Source organism: Anolis sagrei, chromosome 1, assembly GCF_037176765.1.
Source record: "Anolis sagrei isolate rAnoSag1 chromosome 1, rAnoSag1.mat, whole genome shotgun sequence".
Taxonomy (NCBI): domain Eukaryota; kingdom Metazoa; phylum Chordata; class Lepidosauria; order Squamata; family Dactyloidae; genus Anolis; species Anolis sagrei.
In genome coordinates, this window is record NC_090021.1 from 171,559,038 (window position 1) to 171,580,050 (window position 21,013).

The 21,013-nt window shown below is 40.0% G+C and overlaps 1 protein-coding gene across 5 annotated transcripts in view; it reads right to left on the bottom strand.

Moving 5' to 3' along the window:
- The window catches only part of ERBB4 (erb-b2 receptor tyrosine kinase 4), a 1,155,234-nt gene that overhangs the window by 58,431 nt on the left and 1,075,790 nt on the right, over positions 1-21,013 (bottom strand). For all 5 annotated transcript variants that reach the window (XM_067470344.1, XM_060781240.2, XM_067470353.1 and 2 more), the window contains exons 21-22: positions 7,672-7,827; positions 6,131-6,206 (exon numbers count right to left, since the gene is read on the bottom strand). In XM_067470344.1, the coding sequence (XP_067326445.1) occupies positions 6,131-6,206; positions 7,672-7,827 (232 nt within the window). The remainder of the gene's footprint in view (positions 1-6,130; positions 6,207-7,671; positions 7,828-21,013) is intronic.

Genomic DNA, 21,013 nt, shown 5'->3' on the forward strand with positions numbered 1-21,013 from the left:
ACCAAGTAGCAGCTGCCTGATTTTCCCACCTATTCCCATGATCTATTTCTAGGCTGAAAATGGACTTCTATTGTGAATCCTTTTGATGCTCAATATTGTTCATAGGGTGTCTTTGTGTGTGTGTGTGTTAGAGATGTGAAGCAGCTGGTTGTTGATCAACAGGGGAATGGACCTTCACCAACAGCTGCTTACTGGTATGTGAGGTTTAGGGACTGTCACAGTCCTTGTCTACCCCCTGGAGAGAACTAAACAAGGGGTTGCCTAGGGATCATGAATATGTAGCAGTTGTGAATGTGCAACTGTAAAGAGCTGTACTGTATACAAATTAAGGTTTGGGGGAATCAAATAATATATTCACTGAACAGACGCTAAGCACGGAAAATATAAGTCAGTAAAGAAAGCTTTCTTTTCCCTTAATAGCTTCTGGTTCTGAAGCTGCTGCTAGCAAAGCTTGTAACAGACACACCAAAAACAGCCGTTTAAGCCCTGTCTAGCCTGCGGGACTGCAGAGCCTCTGTTTCCATGCAACAAAATAAATTGTTTGTAGAGAGAGTGGTGTGAACTATTAAAAGTAAACACATTCCCAAATCCTTCTTTAAAGAAAAGATATAACTCAGAGTTTCGCCGACATACCTAGACCCTTCCTTCTTACACACTTTTCCCACTCAGCTTCTAAAAGATGATCCACTAATCCAGTGTAGTTTGCACTTCTCTTTCTCTCTGAAAACCCATTACCATTCTGCAGTCCTTTGAAGAGTGGGATGTGTACAGTTACTCAGGCAGTGCATCTGACAGGCACATATCTAATTTCGATTCATGGGATTTTGATGAAGGAAAGTCTCAAATTACCTCATGATGTCTCTTTCTCTCCCTCCCCCTTTTCACACTTGTCTTGGGAAGTTAACTTATTTCCCAGTGGAGCTCAAACCACAGTAGGAAGTGGTTGTTGTCCTTTATTTGAGTCGGTCAGAAATATAAATGAATAGAATCAATATTGGGCTACAGCATCAGATGGCAGTAGGAGAGTTGTGTGTCATCTGCATAGAGATGGCATTTGGAGTTGGGTGCCATCTCTATGCAGTTGACACACAACTCTACTACTCTTTTTCACCGAATTCCAAGGAAGCCCCTCAAGTACTGGACGAGTGCCTGACCGCTGTGGCTGTCTGGATGAGGACGAACAAGCTGAAGATTAATCCCGACAAGACAGAGGTCCTCCTGGTCGATCATAAACCAGACCGTGGTATAGGGTGGCAACCTGTGCTGGACGGGGTTGCACTCCCCCTGAAGTCACAGGTCCGCAATTTGGGGGTCCTCCTGGATTCTTCACTTACGTTTGAGGCTCAGGCGTCGGTGGTGGCCAGGAGGGCCTTTGCACAATTAAGACTCGTGTGCCAACTGCGACCATACCTCGGGAAGGCGGATCTGGCCAAGATGGTCCACGCCTTAGTCAACTCTAGACTAGATTACTGCAATGCACTCTACGTGGGGCTGCCCTTGAAAACGTCCCGGAAATTTCAGATGATCCAATGGGCAGCAGCCAGGTTGTTAACTGGGGCCCCTTACAGGGAGCGGTCAACCCTCCTGTTCAAGGAGCTCCACTGGCTGCCATTCATTTACCGGACCCAATTCAAGGTGCAGGTTCTTACCAGAGTCGAGGAGCCACCACCGAGAGGGCCTTTTTGGTGGTGGCCCCTCGACTCTGGAACTCACTCCCTAAGGACATCAGGCAGGCCCCAACCCTGGCAGTTTTCAGGAGGAGCTTGAAGAAGTGGTTGTTCCAGGTGTACTGTATATTCCAGCAACTACAACTCCCAAATAACAAAATTGATTTTTTGAGTGAAGGACATACATTGGGTTGTTAGGTGTCTTGTGTCCAAATTTGGTGTCAATTCATCCAGTGGTTTTTGAGTTATGTTAATCCCACAAACGAACATTACATTTTTATTTATAAAGACTAGTTGTCCCCTGCCACACGTTGCTGTGGCCCACATGGGGGTTCTGTGTGGGAGGTTTGGCCCAATTTTATCGTTGGTGGGGTTCAGAATGCTCTTTGATTGTAGGTGAACTATATATCCCAGCAACTACAACTCCCAAATGACAAAATCATTTTTTAATTGAAGAACATAGATTGGGTTGTTAGGTGTCTTGTGTCCAAATTTGGAGTCAATTCGTTGAGTGGTTTTCGAGTTCTGTTAATCCCACAAACGAACATTACATTTTTATTTATATAGATTAGCTGTACCCGCCACGCTTTGCTGTGGCCAACCTTCCCTCTTTCTCTCCTTCTTTCCCTCCTTCCTTCACTCCCTCTTCCTTCCTTCCTTCCTTCCTTCCTTCCTTCCTTCCCGTCTTTCCTTCTCTTCTTCCTTCCTTCCTTCTCTATCCCCTTCCTTCCTTCCCCTTTTTCTTTCTCTTCTGCTGTCTCTCTTTTCTTCCTTCTCTCTTTCCTTTTTTCCTTCCCTTCCTCTTTCTCTACGTCTTCCCCCTTCCTTCGCTCCCTCTTTCCTTCCTTCTTTCCCTTTTTTTCTTTGCTTCTCTCCCTCCTTCCCCCTTTTCTTTCCCTCCCTCTTTCTCTCCTTTCTGCCTTCTCTCCTTCCTTCCTTCCTTCTCTCTTTGCTTCCATGCTTCCTTCTCCCTTTCCTTCCTTCTTTCTTTCCCTCCCTCCCTCTTTCTTTTCTTTTCTTTTCTTTCTCCCCTTCCCTCCCTCTTTCTTCCTTTTTTTCTGTATTGTCATTTAGTTTTTTTGTCATTTACCTTTTTGGGGCTTTTTAAGTCCCTCCTGCTGTGTTTTCCAGTGTTTTTATGAGTGAAGGACATATATTGGGTTGTTAGGTGTCTTGTGTCCAAATTTGGTGTCAATTTGTCCAGTGGTTTTTGAGTTCTGTTAATCCCACAAACGAACATTACATTTTTATTTATATAGATTGGCTGGCATGGAGAATTCCCATGGACTCAACCGGCACTCTTCTATTGGTGCATTGCATTACTAGGAGGAAAGTGATGGCAATATGAGCTTTTCTCCTTGTATGGTGAATTGCAGAATGGCCAAACAGGCTTTGTTTGGAGTGCCCTTTTGGGATAGCAAGTAATGTTGTACATCTTGATTGTGTAGTACACAGGGGCTTCATGCTCTCTAATTCTATCTGACAAAGGTGCAAGGTATCACACCACTAACAGCTGAAATACCTGCTCTGGTAGCAAACAGCTAAGCAGATGCCAATGAGTTTATCTTGATATTCTAATTAACACAATTAAACAAATCCCCTAGTCCTGGATTTCAAAGGTTCCTTGTGCAGCTGACATTTCTTTTTTACCCAATTTCTTTAACAGATGTTAAGGCTGTTTGAGAAATTGAAATGGAAGCCATGTTAATCAGTCGCCCTCGCTTTCCACTTAGTCCCCGTCTTTTCAATGTTTGTTCTATATTATAATAAGCTTCTTTTATCTGATTGTTGTACGCAAATCACATAAGCCTATTTTTAAAAATTTAAAATCGCAGCTTTTCAACATAGCTTTCTCAAAGGCATGCTGCAAATTATGGCCCACTGCCATACTTCTATGTATCACTGAGCAAGAGTTGCTGTGGGGAAAGAAAAGATATAAACTGGAGTAAAAACATTAATCCTCACATTATTTATTTTATTTGTTACTTTTAGAGCCAATTGGTTGTTGTTGGTTTTTTAGTGAGTTCAAGGCAGTGACTACATCTCCTCTGCTGCATACTTTATCCTCACACTTTATCACGTGAAGTAGGGCAGTCTGAAAGAAGGACTGAGATAAAGCCACACAATGGCTTTCATGGTTTAATTGAAACTTAAATATGGATTTCTCAAATTACAGAGTGCATCTACACTGTACAACTAGCACAGTTTGACACCACTTTAAATGCCATGGCTCAATTCCATGGAATCATACAATTTGTAGCTTTACAAGGTCTTTAGCTTTCTCTGTCAAAAAGAGTGCTTGTGTTTCATCAAACTACAAATCCCAGGATGTATAATCTATATAAATAAAATGCAATGTTTGTTTGTGGGATTAACATAACTCAAAATCCAACTGACGAATTGACACCAAATTTGGACACAATATATCTATCAGGCCAACGAGTGACCATCACTCAGAAAAACACTGAAAAACACAGGAGAAGGGACTTAAAAAGCAAAAAAAAGCTACTTTCAGTGGGACAATGGGTTCTATGAACAGAAAGATGGAGTAGCTATGGGGAGCCCTCTCAGCCCAGTCATAGCTAATTTGAACACTTTGAAAAACAAGCCCTGGAAACAGCAACCAAAAAGCCCATGCTATGGTTCAGATATGTGGATGACACCTTCACCATTTGGAGCCATGGAGAAGAAGAACTCAACAGGTTCCTGGACCACCTCAAGAGCATCCACCCAAACATCCAATTCACCATGGAAAAAGAAAATGAAGGAGGACTGCCTTTTCTAGATGTCCTAGTCATCCGCAAACCAGATCAAGAATTGGGTCACACTGTTTACAGAAAACCCACACACACAGATAGATATCTACATAAAAACTCCAACCATCACCCGAGCCAAAAAAGAAGCATCATTAAAGCCTTGGCAGACCGTGCAAAAAGAATCTGCGAACCCCACCTACTTTAAGATAAACTGAACCACCTCAACTGGGCTCTACAGGCCAATGGATACTCCACCTCAGACATCAGAAGAGCTGCAAGACCGAGAACAAGACACGAGAATAAAGACAAAGATCCACCCAGAGGAAAAGTGTTCCCGCCATACATCAAGGGAACCACTGACCGCATAGGGAAGCTGATGAGGAAACACAACATACAAACTATTTACAGACCCAACAAGAAAATCCAACAAATGCTTCGTTCAGCAAAGGACAAGAGGGATCCTCTCACTTCTGCAGGAGTCTACCATGTACCATGCAGCTGTGGACAAGTCTACATAGGGACCACCAAACGCAGCATTGCCCAAACACAAATCAAGGAACATGAAAGGCACTGCAGACTCCTTCAACCAGATAAGTCAGCCATAGCAGAGCACCTGATGAACCAACCTGGACATAGCATATTATTCGAGAACACAGAAATGCTGGACCACTCCAACAACCACGATGTCAGACTACACAGAGAAGCCATTGAAATACACAAGCATGTGGACAATTTCAACAGAAAGGAGGAAACCATGAAAATGAACAAAATCTGGCTACCAGTATTAAAAAACTCTATAAAAAATTACAACAGCACAACAACAGAGAGGAAACAAACAAGGACATCTAATCACCTCTCAACAAAAGTTTGTTCGAGGCATTGCCAGGCCATTATATGCTAATCAAGGTGGTCAGTTGAAACATTCACACCTAGCTCCAGCAGACAAGAGTCCTTTGTCTCACCCTGGTCATTCCACAGATATAGAAACCCTTTTTCCTAGTTCCAACAGACCTCACTACCTCTGAGGATGCTTGCCATAGATGCAGGCAAAACGTCAGGAGTGAATGCCTCTAGACCATGGCCATACAGCCCAAAAAAACCTACAACCCAGTGATTCCGGCCATGAAAGCCTTTGACAATACATAAAAAAAAATACATTACAACACATGAGCAAAACCACACATATATGCGCAAACAAACATATACACAAATATACACACACACAAAACACATATACACAGACTGGGCCACAGCAACACGTGGCAGGGGATGGCTAGTCAATCATAAGAACACTTCTGCCACTACACCTTACTGTCTTTAACTGCTTTGCACTGGTTCTCAAGGGCATTTTCTCAGCATCCTAGGCAGAAATGACTCATAGAATCATAGAATCATAGAGTTGGAAGAGACCTCATGGGCCACCCAGTCCAACCCCCTGCCAAGAAGCAGGAAAATTGCATTCAAAGCACCCCTGACAGATGGCCATCCAGCCTCTGTTTAAAAGCCTCCAAAGAAGCTTGCAATACGGGGCAATCTATGTCTTCCAACCATAAATGTTTAGTAAATCAACCAGGTCTCCTGCATAAAGCTGTTCAGGGTTATTACAGTTCTTTACACTTTTATAACATGAAAGATGATAAATGTTAATGGCACAAATCAATTCAAAATGATGACTTATTGAGTATTAACACATGCGTTCAGCTTTACCGTAGCTCCAAACATCAGTTTGATGTGTGAATTTCCTGTAATGTATACACTCAAGAGCCATCCATTTAATCGGCATCTAGGGTAGGAGAGAAAGAAAGAAAAAATCAGCAAAAACAGAAAAAAGAAAAAAAGAACATTATTTTTGGAAATGTTTCCATAAACCAAATAAATATCTAAAGAGTTGTATGTTAGAAGGGGTTTGCTTGTTTGTTTGTTTTTAAAAATGGTAGGTTTTATTATTGAACAGTACACCCCTATCCACTTAAATATCTTATCGGTGTCAAACTCAAGGCCCGCAGGTCTAATTCAGCCCTCCATGTCATTTAAATCCTACTTCGTTCCTATTGTGATTTTATATGGTCTGATGTGTTTATTTATAATGTTTCTTGTATTTTATTTTTTATATAAAAAATGGGTAATCATCATATATCAATTTTTCTTAGATATATGTTTTCAATATACATCTAATTTTGCTCCTGAATTCCACCCTAGCAAGTAGTATATGTACAACTGCTTTTGCATGCATGAGAGTTTCCTTATAGTAGGGTAGAATTGAGACATTAAGCTGAAAATAGATGTACTTTCTCCTTTAAATGCCTTTTTGGTTTCAGTACTTTACTCTCGCTTGTACTTCACTCATTCAGAATCCCAGTTAAACAAAAAAAGCAAAAAAGAAAATTCCACTACTGGCAAAAGAAAACATACTATTTATTAAAGCCTTTTGTTTTTCCCTTGTTTTCTTTCCTTGTGTTACAGGAATGCCACATTCCAGAGCCAGGTCTTAGTAGTTTCCTGAACGTCAGAAGGGAGGGAGCAGATCTAATCTCTAGTGGGAGGGAGTTCCAAAGCCAGGGAGCCACCACCGAGAAGGCCCTGTCCCTCATCCCCACCAACCGTGATTGCAAGGGTGGTGGGACCAAGAGCAGCCCCCCCCCCCCGGAAGATCTTAATAGCCTTGATGGTTCATAGGGGAGAATCCGTTCGGACAGGTAAACTGGGCCAGAGTCGTTTGTGCTAGAGGCACTGAGTTAAGTGTCTCTAAGCCTTTTTTTGTGTTTAATAAACCTTTGTTTGGACCTTTTATACTGTGTTTGGCATTCTTGAGGCTTCTGGGTCTTGACACTTGTGGTCTACACAAAATTTGTGAGAAGTGAGCATAAACAAAGATGAAAAATATCTTAGGGGATGAACTTTACTTTTCAAACAAGACCAAATCATTCAAAGCTTCAAAATCCAGAAAGAAATTCCTTTACAGACTGTTGCCATTGTTCCGTGGTATGAAAACAAAAATGGAGGACTCAATTATTGTTATTTTATGTATTTGTTAACATTATTCATTCTCAAAACTCAAAGGAGGAACCCCTACTCATAGGTTTTTCATGATTCTTTCTATTAGGTTTTTAAAATTAAACCTGGCCTCATTCTTAAGGTGTGTTCTAGTTCTAAATACTTTTGCTTTAAGAAGTTATACACACACACATATATAAATTTAGTTTGCAATCAGAACATATACAGCCAATTTATCAGACTGTAGCACATACCTTCCCGCCATCTGCACTGTATTCTTTTTCATCCCCTTCCAAGAGCCGGGCCAGGCCAAAGTCTGTGATCTTCACATGGTTTGGTGATTTTACCAGGACGTTTCGAGCTGCCAAGTCTCGATGAACCAGTCTTCTTTCTTCTAAGTACATCATACCCTAACAAGCAAAACCATTACAAAACACATTTTCAGTATAACTTTGCCCTGAGAAACATTAAAATTTGTTTTCAGTGTAATTGCTCCTCCTTTAAATAATGGTAAGAAACTACGATGAGAGGTTTACCTTTGGGTTGCCGTAAGTCAGAAATGACTTTGAGGCACACAACAACAAAATAAAAATAACAACAACATGGTACAATTCATGGTGCTTTGAAAAATGATCTCAAAGTTGATCATTTGTGAATTTTCTATGAATTGGATTTCTCTGTACTTTTCTATGAATTGAATTTTTCTGTACTTTACAAACTAATGTAAAACTTCAACAAAAGAAAAATAACAACAACATGGTACAATTCATGGTGCTTTGAAAAATGATCTCAAAGTTGATCATTTGTGAATTTTCTATGAACTGAATTTTTCTGTGCTTTTCTTTGAATTGAATTTTTCCGTACTTTACAAACTAATGTAAACTTCAAAAAAATAAAAATAACAACAACATGGTACAATTCATGGTGCTTTGAAAAATTATCTCAAAATTGATCATTTGTGAATTTTCTATGAATTGAATTTTTCTGTACTTTTCTATGAACTGTATTTTTCTATACTTTACAAACTAATGTAACACTTCAGAACTTTGTTGCCGCCTAACACTGATGCATTTCACAGCTGCTGAAAATAAAATATACACTTTAATATATATGGAACATTTTCAGGGGCTTTAATAGTTCAAAACACAAATAAAAAGATGTTCAATCATAGCTTCAAAAACATGATATGTGACAAGGACCAAAACTAGATTTGTTCTTCATTATTTTTTCTTTCATTAATAACCAATTTTGCAGTACATTCATAGGCTTTGTAGATATTCCACTCCAGTAGTTCTTGGACTTTATTCTTCATGTCATGTAGGTGAACTCAGAAAGAAATATATTTTCAGCAAAATATGTCAACACTTCAGCAAATGTGACAAAATTGACTATTATCCTTTTGATATTTCCTCTTTCATTGTCTAAGTGAGCTGCTAGGAGCTATTGTACAAACAGTTAACAACTCTTCATCAGAGACCACCCATGGCCTCTTCTTTCAATTGTGCATGAAGAATACCATGGGTTATCTCTGACAAAACTGTGTGTTTTATAGATGGCTGTTTTTGAAAACAGTTTCTGTTATAATAAACATGTGTGGGAAGGTTTGCGACTGTCCATATAGCATTTTAACAAGAATAATTCACCAGCTAGACTGGAACAAGGAGTTCTATAAATGCCAATTCCCAAAGTATGACCCATTGAATCCTTGGCATATTCTCAGGTAACCAAGTAAAAGTCTGTACTCTGAAGAAGGGCTATAAACATACTTGAGACTACTATATTGAGATCATTGTACTTCATAAAAAATCAGATTTAATTGGGAATTAGACTACATTGACAAGCCAGTGAACTATAGAATAGGAATACATTCTGTGTCCATTGTAATACAAACAAATATAATTCACTTCTTGGACTAAGACTATCTTTGAGATTGCCCTCCAGGGCTTATAGTTTCTAAATTTTTAAGATTTTTTTTTACTTTTTAAAAAATGCAACTAAAACATTTTCCACTATTCTTGAGGGTTGAGGGACATTTCTTTATATTCTTACCCTGAGATTTTTAGGCCAAGGAGAAGATTTTTTTTTTGAAACCACACTGTTACTATTTAATTGCTTTTTAACTTTTGTATTGCACTTTTGAAACTTGTCTAGTGCAGGATTGTGAGCTGCCTTGAGTCCCCACGGGGAGAAAGGTGGTGTGTAAATAAAGATAACAACAACAACAACAACAACAACAACAACAACAACCAGGAAGTCAATTGAAGTTGGCTTTTGATTTTCTTTTTTACTTGAAGTTCATCCAAAACCCAACAATCACGGTGTTTAAAATCATGGCAAAATTGCTCCCATGTCCATCAGTCATGGAGAGCATTTTAATTTAATTCAGCTAAATTGTAATTTTAGTGTTAATGAAAGTTAAGTAAAGAAAGCACAATAAGGGGTGAGTGGGTATATAAGTGTATATATTTGGCCTTCTGAGTTTATGTGACAACCCTGATGTAATGCCACCTCTCAACTTCTGGAGCTTTTCTACCCTGCATATATGAGAAATGGGAATATGAAATGCAAATTGAAAGCTCTATTGCTAAGTAAACCGAGTGAGTATGAAAATATAGAATAATAGGTAATTATTTCCCAATTATGTCATATTAATGTTATATTATATTACATCAATCTTGTGATAAAACTCTTCACAGAAATTGGTAACTATTTGACACTGGTGAAGCCTAGAACGTGCTCAAATACAATTATTTACAACATTATAGGAAACTTAAAACCTTATGTTCCTGCTGGGACAGCATAACTCTCCATCAATGTAGCCACACCAAGTGTGATCTGGGTGTAGTAGTTTCCTCTTTTCCCTCATCCACACATAGTCTGAGTTTTTGTGGGTTTTTATTTTAAAAAAAACAAGTTTTTCTCAAAACTTTAAAAATCCCCCCAAAATCAGAAGATGTGCTCATCTTTCTGAAACTTGGGAGGAATGATGCCCTGGTTATACTATGTCATTGTAGAGAAATTTAAGGGGGTGGCCTTTGTAATCTCATTTCAAAGAAATGTTTGTAAAAAAAAATCAGAGTTTCCCCCAAATCAGTGGATGAGTGAAACATTCTAAAACTTGGAGGGCTTATAGTGGCAAATGTGTGCTACATTTGCAGCAAGTTTAATCCCAAGAGTCCTGAAAACAAGAGAGAAATGAGTCCCAAAAGTGTCCCCATTGGTGCAAATGGGTGTAATAATGAAGTGAAAAATAATAAAATTTTAGGAACTTTGTATTAGAAACTAAACAGATTCCTTATGAATTTATCAAAACACTTTAGAAGCAAAACGGGGGTCTTCTGAATTTCATAATCAGAAATTGAGTGGATTTTTTGCACACCTGTAAGATATATTGGTTCACTCTGCATTAACCAGCTCTTGTTTTGCTCTTACTACAATTTTCTAGTGGTTGATGGGAAGATGCGAACACAACGATGGACAGGGTATAGGGATTTTATCTTTGAAGATCCCCACTGCTATCACCAATTGTACAGATGTGGATGTTATGGAGGGAATTTACCTCAGGCCTCAATGGTGTAGAAGAGTATATTATGGAGGAGGCCAATTATTATTTGTAAGTTAAGGTAACTGCCACCAAAGAGAGGTATTTGAGGTACCACCGATGAGATCTGGCTCTACAGACATAGATTAATTGAGATGAGATGGTTTTCAACAAAAGATAACAAGTTTATTGTGTACAAAGCTTATGGTTGCAGGCTGTTAAATAACTTATGGAACTTTGAATATCACGTGGTTTATAATACAGTCCACTCTTCCAGATAACACAGCTTGTGGCTAACTTTCACTGAGGTGAAGCTCTCTAGTGAATAATGTTTCACTACTATGAATAGCCTTTCAATTTGATCTTCCCTCGATCAAATCTCTGATCTCTAGCCCTTCCTTAACTAGGGGTCTTAACCAGGCTTCCCCTAGTTCTCTTTGACTAAAGAATCTGGCCAGGTTTCTTTCTTCAGCCCTCCTAGACTGAAAAACACCAGCCACTCACCCACAAGCCTCTCTCTCAGGCCTTTTCAAGCCTCTCTCTGCTGTTTTTTTTAAAAAAACGCACATAACTTTTCCTGCTTGGCTTCCCCCACTTCTCCCTCTCATGAGCTAGCCAGCCTCATCTCCTTGGCAACGCTCACTGTGGATTCAAACCAGATGACTCCAGTTTTGGCTACTGTTACAAATACAAATACATACCCTAGCAGTTAAACACAAACATAATAACAATGACTTCTGCACATTGATTGTGTACAGGGTCTTTGGTCACAAACAAGCAGACTTTAACTGGCTAGAATGTGCACATTTTTTTTTTTTGCCAATCAATCCTTCTGGTTGTAAAACTTCAGAACATAGAAGGATTAATAGGTTTTGACATCAAATCTCAAGCTGTGAAAAAAAAGGTCATACCAGCAAATCCATCACCAAGAGTCAAATGATTATTGGCCATGCTATAAAATGGTAGACTGCTTTAGATGCCCCGCTGGGTCAAGCACAGACATTAACATGATAGAAATCCAAACAAGTGAAAGCTCTGAAAATTGCAAGTTGCAATTTATTCCAACATTTTCCAGTTTTAGCCCCACAGAAATTAAAACTCTTGAAATTAATTCTTATTGTGCAGGCATGCATCACTAGTTTTAAACTTAAATTTTTCTGCTTCACCTCTCTCAGAAACTGGACTTTTCCTCCTTGTATGCCTTTCTTTTAATTTTTCTGCATTGGTCCTGTGCAGGCAATATCTCTTGACCTTGCCTCATACCCATTCGCTTTTCCATTGAAAACATTTGTAGTACAATTGGAAGTAGAAGATATAAATTGCTTCATTTTACCTATACAGTCTAATACATATATGTCTCTTACCAACTGATTTCAGACAAGCAAGAAGACAGCATCATTATGAATTGGCAATGGACAGCATTATTCAAACCCTCCCACAATTTTTAATTTGGAAGACAAGTCATTTTGGAAGAGTAGTAAATCTTGTGCCAAGAAGAACAATCATATCAGTACAATTAACTTTCTCACTCTTCTGTCAGATAGTTGGATCTAAGTTTGGCAGGCTAGTACCTCAAGAGGCTTTGAGATCTCAGAGCCAAAACCTGGCAACAAGGATAGCCCTTGGCGATGTTACAGGGGACAACTCTTATGAATATGACAACGGGTGACTGTTGCAACATGATATATTAAACAGCAATTGCTATTTTTCAGAGAAGAATAATAGAATCATGGAGTTGGAAGAGGCCTCATGGGCCATCCAGTCCAACCCCCTGCCAAGAAGCAGGAAAATTGCATTCAAAGCACTCACGACAGATGGCCATCCAGCCTCTGTTTAAAAGCTTCCAAAGAAGGAGCATCCACCACACTCCAGAGAGTTCCACTGCTGAATAGCTCTCACAGTCAGGAAGTTCTTCCTAATATTCAGATAGAATCTCCTTTCTTGTAGTTTGAAGCCATTGTTCCGCGTCCTAGTCTCCAGGATATCAGAAAGCTTGCTCCCTCCTCCCTATGACTTCTTCTCACGTATTTATACATGGCTATCATGTCTCCTCTCAGCCTTCTCTTCTTCAGGCTAAACATGCCCAGCTCTTTAAGCAGCTCCTCATAGGGCTTGTTCTCCAGACCATTGATCATTTTAGTTGCCCTCCTCTGGACAAATTCCAGCTTGTCAATATTTCTCTTGAATTGTGGTGCCCAGAATTGGACACAATATTCCAGGTGTGGTCTAACCAGGGCAGAATAGAGCATGAGTAACATGACTTCCATAGATCTAGACACTATACTCCTATTTTTTTTGTCATGTCAGGAGTGACTCCTGGTGTGAGAGAATTGGCCATCTGCAAGGACATTGCCCAGGGGACACCTGGATGATTTTTTGATGTTTTTATCATCCTTGTGGGAGGCTTCTCTCATGTCCCCACATGAGGAACTGGAGCTGATAGAGGGAGCTCATCCTCCTCTCCCCAGATTTGAACCTGCGACCTGTCGGTCTTCAGTCCTGCCAGCACAGGGGTTTAACCCACTGTGACACCGGGGGCTCCTACTATACTCCTATTGATGCAGGCCACAATTCCATTGGCTTTTTTTGCCACCGCATCACATTGTTGGCTCATGTTTAACTTGTTGTCCAGGAGAACCCCAAGATCTTTATCACACATACTGCTCTCGAGCCACGCGTCCCCCATTCTGTATCTCAGTCAAACTTTACAAAGTCTAGCAAAGGTATATTTAGGTACCCACTCACTTTTCAAGGCAATGCCCTTACCCACAACCTTGCCCCAAGCATTGGAGAAGAGAGTCCAGGTACTAATATATGGAAACCTAGCTGGGCCATGTGTAAAATCCTGCAGTGTAGTAAGGAAGATTTTGCTACATATTGGAGATTGACATATGAAAATGTGGAAATATGAAATTGTTACAAAGTCAGAGATGCTCCCTATTACCTGTGCCATTGATTTCGCATGGGGCATATTTATGGAAGAGAAGGAAAAAGGATCACATTTTTGATGTTCTAGGAATTGAGAGTGTAGCCTCCTATTCGGAGGCAAATCAGAAAATTGCCAAACTCTACTAACGGGTAAGGGAATCAATAATATGATGTATGATGGAGGCAACCCTTGAAAGCCATGACTCTGTTATGAGCTCATATAGATCCAGATTTTGCCAATGCAAATATACTCCTTTAATTCTGTGCTTCTGGATGCTTTACTCTAAAGAAAAGCCCTACACAAATAGAAGGTCAGGATTAGGGCCTGCAAAGCTCTAGAGTACTTCAATGGAGCTTAATTAGAACATTAAGCTGTTAAGCCTATTAAAAATATTTTTGCTGCTCTAGCAAAAGCAGCAGCATGGGCTGTTTCCAGTCCATCTTGACTCGCAGTTGGTGTCTCACCCTACTGCAGAGATATAGTTGGGATCCCTAGGAACGTGGGTAGTAGGGAGTGCAATCCAGGTATTTCATTCCCAATGGCGAGAACAAGTAATTAGAGTAGTTTTCCCCACACTGTTGGAGAAAATGAATATTCTTCTGCTGGATTCTCTCTGCAGAATATCCTGAAGTTTTGAAGAGGAGAAAAACACACATTGCCTTGTGAAATAAACCTCATTTCTGAGTTGTTTCTTGGGCAGGAGACCTTTTCTCTGCAGAAAGTGAACAGCTGGGAAGGCTATGATTTTCTTTGCAGAATATGTCCTTTGGGATGTCAAATACTAGTAGGAAATTGTGTGAAATTCTTGCTGATCTATTATTCTTCCCAATGGGGGTTTCCAACAGTCAGGAAATCTGTTTCTTGAATTGTGAACAAAACATTTTGAGCATTCTTTCCATTCTTAGCAAGAACCTCCAATCACTTTGAAGCACTGATAAAACAGAATTGTTAAACTCTGAAAAGTTTTTTTTTTTTTTTGCTGGCTGTGTTCTCCTCCCAGGAAGGCACCCGGTGACTTGTGTTCACCGTAATCCCAGACAGTGATGAACATGCCAATGATTAGATGCAAGAAGAGGTGAAGAAACTAATGGATGCCCTGAAAGATTTTCTCCAAGCTGTCCAGGAATGGCCAATGTGAGATATGATCTTCTGCATCTCCTAAATTGCTGACCTTAGTACATGGGAGAATTGGCCCGTTGTGTCCTGGTGGGACATTAAAGGTTTGTTGCTTTGTTTCTTAGTTTCACAGGTCATGGCAAATAGTAAGTACTTCACTACTGTCTCTCCCCTTAGAAACAGCCACAGTAAATGGTGTATCGATTTCCTGGGGCATCCTATTAAGGTGGGTTGTGGGTGGTTGAGCACATGCCATATATAAACAAAATACATTGTTTTATATTGAAGTTCAAGCGAATACTGAACAAAATGAAATGAAACCGGGGCAGAGTCTCTGATAAGGCTCGCTGGAGATGTAGAATTTCAGTATATATTTTTTCCTGGTGCTTCATTTGACCTTTTCAAGCTTGGCAGTCATATATTATGTCTCTATATATGGAGCATAAACCCTGTAAGTAAGCCATGAATTTTGCAAAATGAAAGGAAATAAAAACCTTTAGAATTACAGCCCATATTTCTAAAGCAACAGGAAGCCATCGTAATGAACAGCTTACTCTAAATGACACTAGAGGCCAGTATATATGTCCATCCATCTTCAAAATGCCATTGGTGATGGTGAAGCATTAACTTTGTGCCCCACTCTGTATATGCGTCAACATCTGTGATGTTCAGTCTACACATATACTGTGTTTCTGCATACAACCACTTTCTGTAATCTGTTGCCCAGTCTTCCTTTCACACATTCATTTGGACCAGTGGTTCTCAACCTGTGGGCACCCAGGTGTTGGGCTACAACTCCCAGCTATCCCAGCAAGTTTACCTACTAGCTGTTTGGATTTCTGGGAGTTGAAGGCCAAAACATATGGGGACCCGCAGCTTGAGAACCACTGATTTGGACCATCCATTCTCCCAGGTTTCTCCAAGCATACAAGGTAAAGTGTGAAGATCAGATTAGCACTGAATCTCAACTGACCTTGTCACCAATCTTCATATGTTCATGCTGTATGTGCATACATTCTAAATTCTTTCACCTTTCCATAGGAAAAGAGATAACCTTTATTCCCCCATCCTCAATATGAGGGGAAAACATAAGCAATTAGAGTGAGAATTTCTATCAGAGGCTGATAGTTATTTAGTAATCTAAAATCGAAAACCACAGGGGAAAGACACGCAGAGGGGAAATTATTAAACCAAAACAACGGTCACAAGAGAAAAGAAGAGGGGGAGAAAGAGAGGAAAAGGGATAAAAATAAAATAAAATTAAGAAATAAAAAAGGGGGAGAAAGTAGCAACAGGAAGAAGGAAGGAGGAGTCAAGACAGAGAGAAGAGGAAGAGGAAGAGAGACAGAAAAAAGAGGAAGACCAATAGAACCCAAAGAAACAGCAGAAGGACCAACAGAAACACGACTACTCAATAGACAAATAAATAATATAAAGGTGTATCAAACATCAAAACACTTAACAAATCAAGAACCACAGAATAAAAAAGAAATAAGAAGAAGCAGACAAAAACCAGCAAATAAAGATATCACAAAAGGTCCAGACTCTATAAACAAACTAAAACAATAATAATTCATCAAAAGAACGAGACACAAGAACTAACAGAATAAACATCACTATAAAGCCAATAGGGGGTGTCCCATTTAATCTACCAAAAAGATGTCTGCCCCAAAAAGTAAAACAGATAAGGAAAAAGACAAAGATAAGAAGACACCAGGACAAGTAAGAAATGATTCTCTCCCGGAAGAAGTAAATATAAGAGATGTTATGAAAGAGATACTGAAACTTCAAGCAGAAATTAAAACAGTGCAAGAAAATCAAGACAAACAAAACCAAACAATAAAAGATGAAATGAATGCGATGAAGAGTGACCTAAAAAGAGGAACTCCAACTAGCTATTAAAAATGAAATGATGGAAGTAAAAGGAGACATAGAAAGACTGAAACAGGAAAATAAAGATCTCCAGAAAGAGAACAAAAATATTAAAGAACAACAGGAAGCAATGAAAAGAAGAATTAATTCTCTGGAAGGAGCAGTTGCCTCACTTAATTCACCTTTCCATAGGAAAAGAGATAACCTTTATTCCCCCATCCTCAATATGAGTTAGTGGGGTATTAGAATCTGCACAAGTTGGTTATTTTTATTTATTATTTATTTTGGGCACCTCTACCCCTCCCTTCTCAACCCCCAAGGGGGGACTCAGGGCGGCTTACAACCGGCAAAATTTGATGCCAAAAATTCAACAGATAAAATACATAACAACAATAACTACAATAGTTAAAACATTCAATTAATACAATAACTAAAAAGCTAACCTAGTGGCCAACGTTCACCAAGTTCTAAAATCCGTAAGTCCATTCAGCATTACCATAGTCCTTCCCAAAATTCTGGTCATCATTACCTTATGAGTCTGCCAGATTACCCAAAGTCCTGGTCCCATATCCATGTTTTCAGCTTCCTTCTAAAGGAGAGGAGGGATGTTGATGACCTAATTTCCCCGGGGAGTGAGTTCCACAGGCTGAGAAGGCCCTGTTCCTCGTTCCTACCAGCCTCACTTGTGATAGAGGCGGGGCCGAGAGGAGGGCCTCCCCAGAAGATCTTAAACTCCGAGGTGGGACATAGAAGGAGATATGTTCGGACAGGTACACTGGGCCAGAGCCGTATAGGGTTTTATAGGTCAAAACCAGCACTTTGAATTGTGCTCAGAACTGGATCGGCAGCCAGTGGAGCTGACACAACAGAGGGGTGGTATATTTCCTGTATGACACTCCGGTGATTAATCTAGCTGCTGCCCATTGGACTAACTGAAGTTTCCGAACAGTTTTCAAAGGCAATCAAGTGTAGTAGCAACCCCACGTAGAGCGCGTTGCAGTAATCTATTCGGGGTGTAATCTATTCGGGATGTAACAAGAGCGTGGACCACTGTGGCTAGATCAGAGTTATGAACTCTGAAGCCCTGCAAAGATCAGATCCAGTATATCTGAAGGGCCATAGCCCTCTGTACAAACCAGCCCTTGTTCTGAAAATTGTTGGGGAAGCCCACTCTCTGTTGCACCACCTTCACAGGTACATCAGCTGAGAAACTCAGAAAGGACCTTCTAGTGGCTGCTTCCTAGCTCTAAAACTGCTTTCTGAGCATGGTTAAACTGATATCACCCTTGCTATTTTTCCACAGACATGTTAAAACTTTTTTCTATATCTGCAATACTTTGAAGACTGACTGTTGAAAGGGAACAGGCCTTGTAGGATTCTGCTGTCTTGTCTGTGTTTCCTCTGTTGTTCTTAATAGCTATGTTTTCAACTGGCTTGATTTTATGGATAATTTAATGACTTTTAAACTTTTCTATTTGGTATATTTTTAGCTATCATAAAAGCTGCCTTGAGTCCCAAACAGGGGAAAAGGTGGGATATCAATAAATACATTACTTTAATATTATAAATAGTTTTTCTGCATTTTTGTAAAAGGTGCAGGGTTGGAAATTGCAATCACTGTTAATATTTAGCCAAAGTAACATGTTTGAAGGAGTGCAACTTTGTCATTCATTGCCAGCCTCTGTTGTGCTTGTTGTTGGCATTTTTTTTATTGTGTCAGGAGCGACTTGAGAAACTGCAAATAGCTTCTGGTATGAAAGAATTGGTCATATGCAAGGACGTTGCCCAGGGGATGCCCGGATGATTTTTGATGTTTTTATCATCCTTGTGGGAGGCTTCTCTTATGTCCCCACATGAGGAGCTGGAGCTGATAGTGGAGCTTATCCGCCTCTCCCCGGATTCGAACCTGCGACCTGTCAGTCTTCAGTCCTGCCGGCACAGAGGTTTAACCCACTGTGCCATCTGGGGCCACCAGGGTTTGTTGACATGTTCTTAACTTAAGAAAAGTAAATGATAGGAGTTCTGTACAAAGTATTTGGACAAACTGCAGAAACAGCAATAGAAATCTAAAATTATTTGGCTTCTGAGGATTGTACCAGATGCCAGATCCCTTGGTGAATACTTGAGAAGCCAAGATGCTGAATCTTGCTTAGAATCTTTACAATCTCAAAACTTCTATCCAGCTCTATATCTCAAGGTTCCCTTTGCTCAAAGGTCCTTGTGTATCTTCCCAAATTTAGTATGTGTCCTTCAGCATATTTCCCTTCTACACACTCACACTGGCCAAGTGAAAACTGTAAAGGTAGAATCAAAGAGTTGGAAGAGACCTTATGGGTCATCCAGTCGAACCCCCTGCCAAGAAGCAGGAATATTGCATTCAAATCACCCCTGACAGATGGCCATCCAGCCTCTGTTTAAAAGCTTCCAAAGAAGGAGCCTCCACCACATTCATCATGTCTTATATTGCATAATATTTTTATTTTTTGCGAACCATCTCATGATAGCTTTGCTTGGAAAGACAGTCAGAAAATGTTTTAAATAAGTGAAATGAAAGACAGATTGAGGGTGAGGAAAGGGAGGACAGTCTGGGAGTGCTGTATGTATGGTTGTGGGGGCAGTCATCTCTTTTCCACCGCAGAAAAGCAAGCCTCAATATGCATATGCCTGTGTTCTGTGCATGGGAGAAGGGTGCCGGAGAGGCCAAAAAGTTTGAGAAGGGAAGGGAATCAACTAGTTCTTCAGGAATGAATAGTTCTTCATTAAAATATTATTTTCTGAACAGAAAATGCCATTTTCTATGCAGCTCAATCAAGAACCAATTTTCGGTGGATACAATTACAGCATTTATTCTGCACAAAAATAGCATATTTTGGGAAGGGGGCATGGGATTTATTAGATCTCCAATAAAATGTTATGTTCCATGCACAACATGCTGTTTTCTGTGCAAAACAACCACGTGCAGAGCAAGTCCAGAGTTAAGAATGGCTTAGAAAACTCTGTGGCTTTTGAAGACTCCCCCACAAAGAAGAGACAATTGCTAAAATTACTCATTGACAACCTCAAGAAGAAACCTAGTGAAAAATTGCATCTGTAAACTAGTCTTCCACAATGTAGTTTTTCTATTTCTGCCCATCTGATATTATTTGACTGTTGTCAAAGCAAAGATGATTCCCCTTTACTTGCCTGCAGAAGGAGGATGGATATCCATGGAATCATAGAATTATAGCATTGGAAGGGGTCTCAGGGGCTATCAAGTTCAACCTCATGTACAGTGTAAGATCTCCAACTAGAACATTGGTTCTCAACCTGTGGGTCCCCAGATGTTTTGGCCTTCAACTCCCAGAAATTCTCACAGCTGGTAAACTGGCTGGGATTTCTGGGAGTTGTAGACCAAAACACCTGGAGGCCCACAGGTTGAAAACTACTGAACTAGAACATCCCCAGTAGGTCCAGCCTCTTTTTGAATAATATGTCTAAAGTAGGAGAGTCCACCTCTAGAGAATTTATTCCATTGCTGAACCATTCTTATATCAAGGGGTTCCTTCTAATGTTCAATTGAAATCTACTTCTCTGTAATAAGGAATTAGAACTCTTCACAGTAGCTGCTGGAATCATCATATATTGTGGTTAATCCAGCAACCGCCATTGGGGTGCGTGTGGAGAACTTGTCACCCCACACCCTGCATTCCTTGGCTTATCTGCAGGGTGATCCAATGTAGGGAAGTGTCAACTTTCTGGTTGCCCCCCATTGCTCCAAGGTAACATGCAAGACCTCCCATGTTACCGCAGCCATGGCATGCTCTCCTTCATCACTCCTTTAAGCATGGAGCCCCGCCAGAAATAGTATTACCCCATATAATGGGAGCTGGTGGGCTCCATGCTTAAAGAGACATCAAAGTGGAACATGCTGCCAATTCTTCCTGTCTGATGAAGTTATTGGTTCTACCCTCTGATGCAGTCTGCCCCCAGCTCTCTTTGACAGTCCTTGAGGTGTCACCCTCAGTCTCCACCAAGCTCCTTTCATCTATCATTATGTGTTCTTCTTCATATCTTTTATCATCTTGTTTTGGGGTCTAAATGCAAAATTTGTCATTTTTATCTAAATAATTTCAATTTATATTTTCTTTCTAATTTTCTA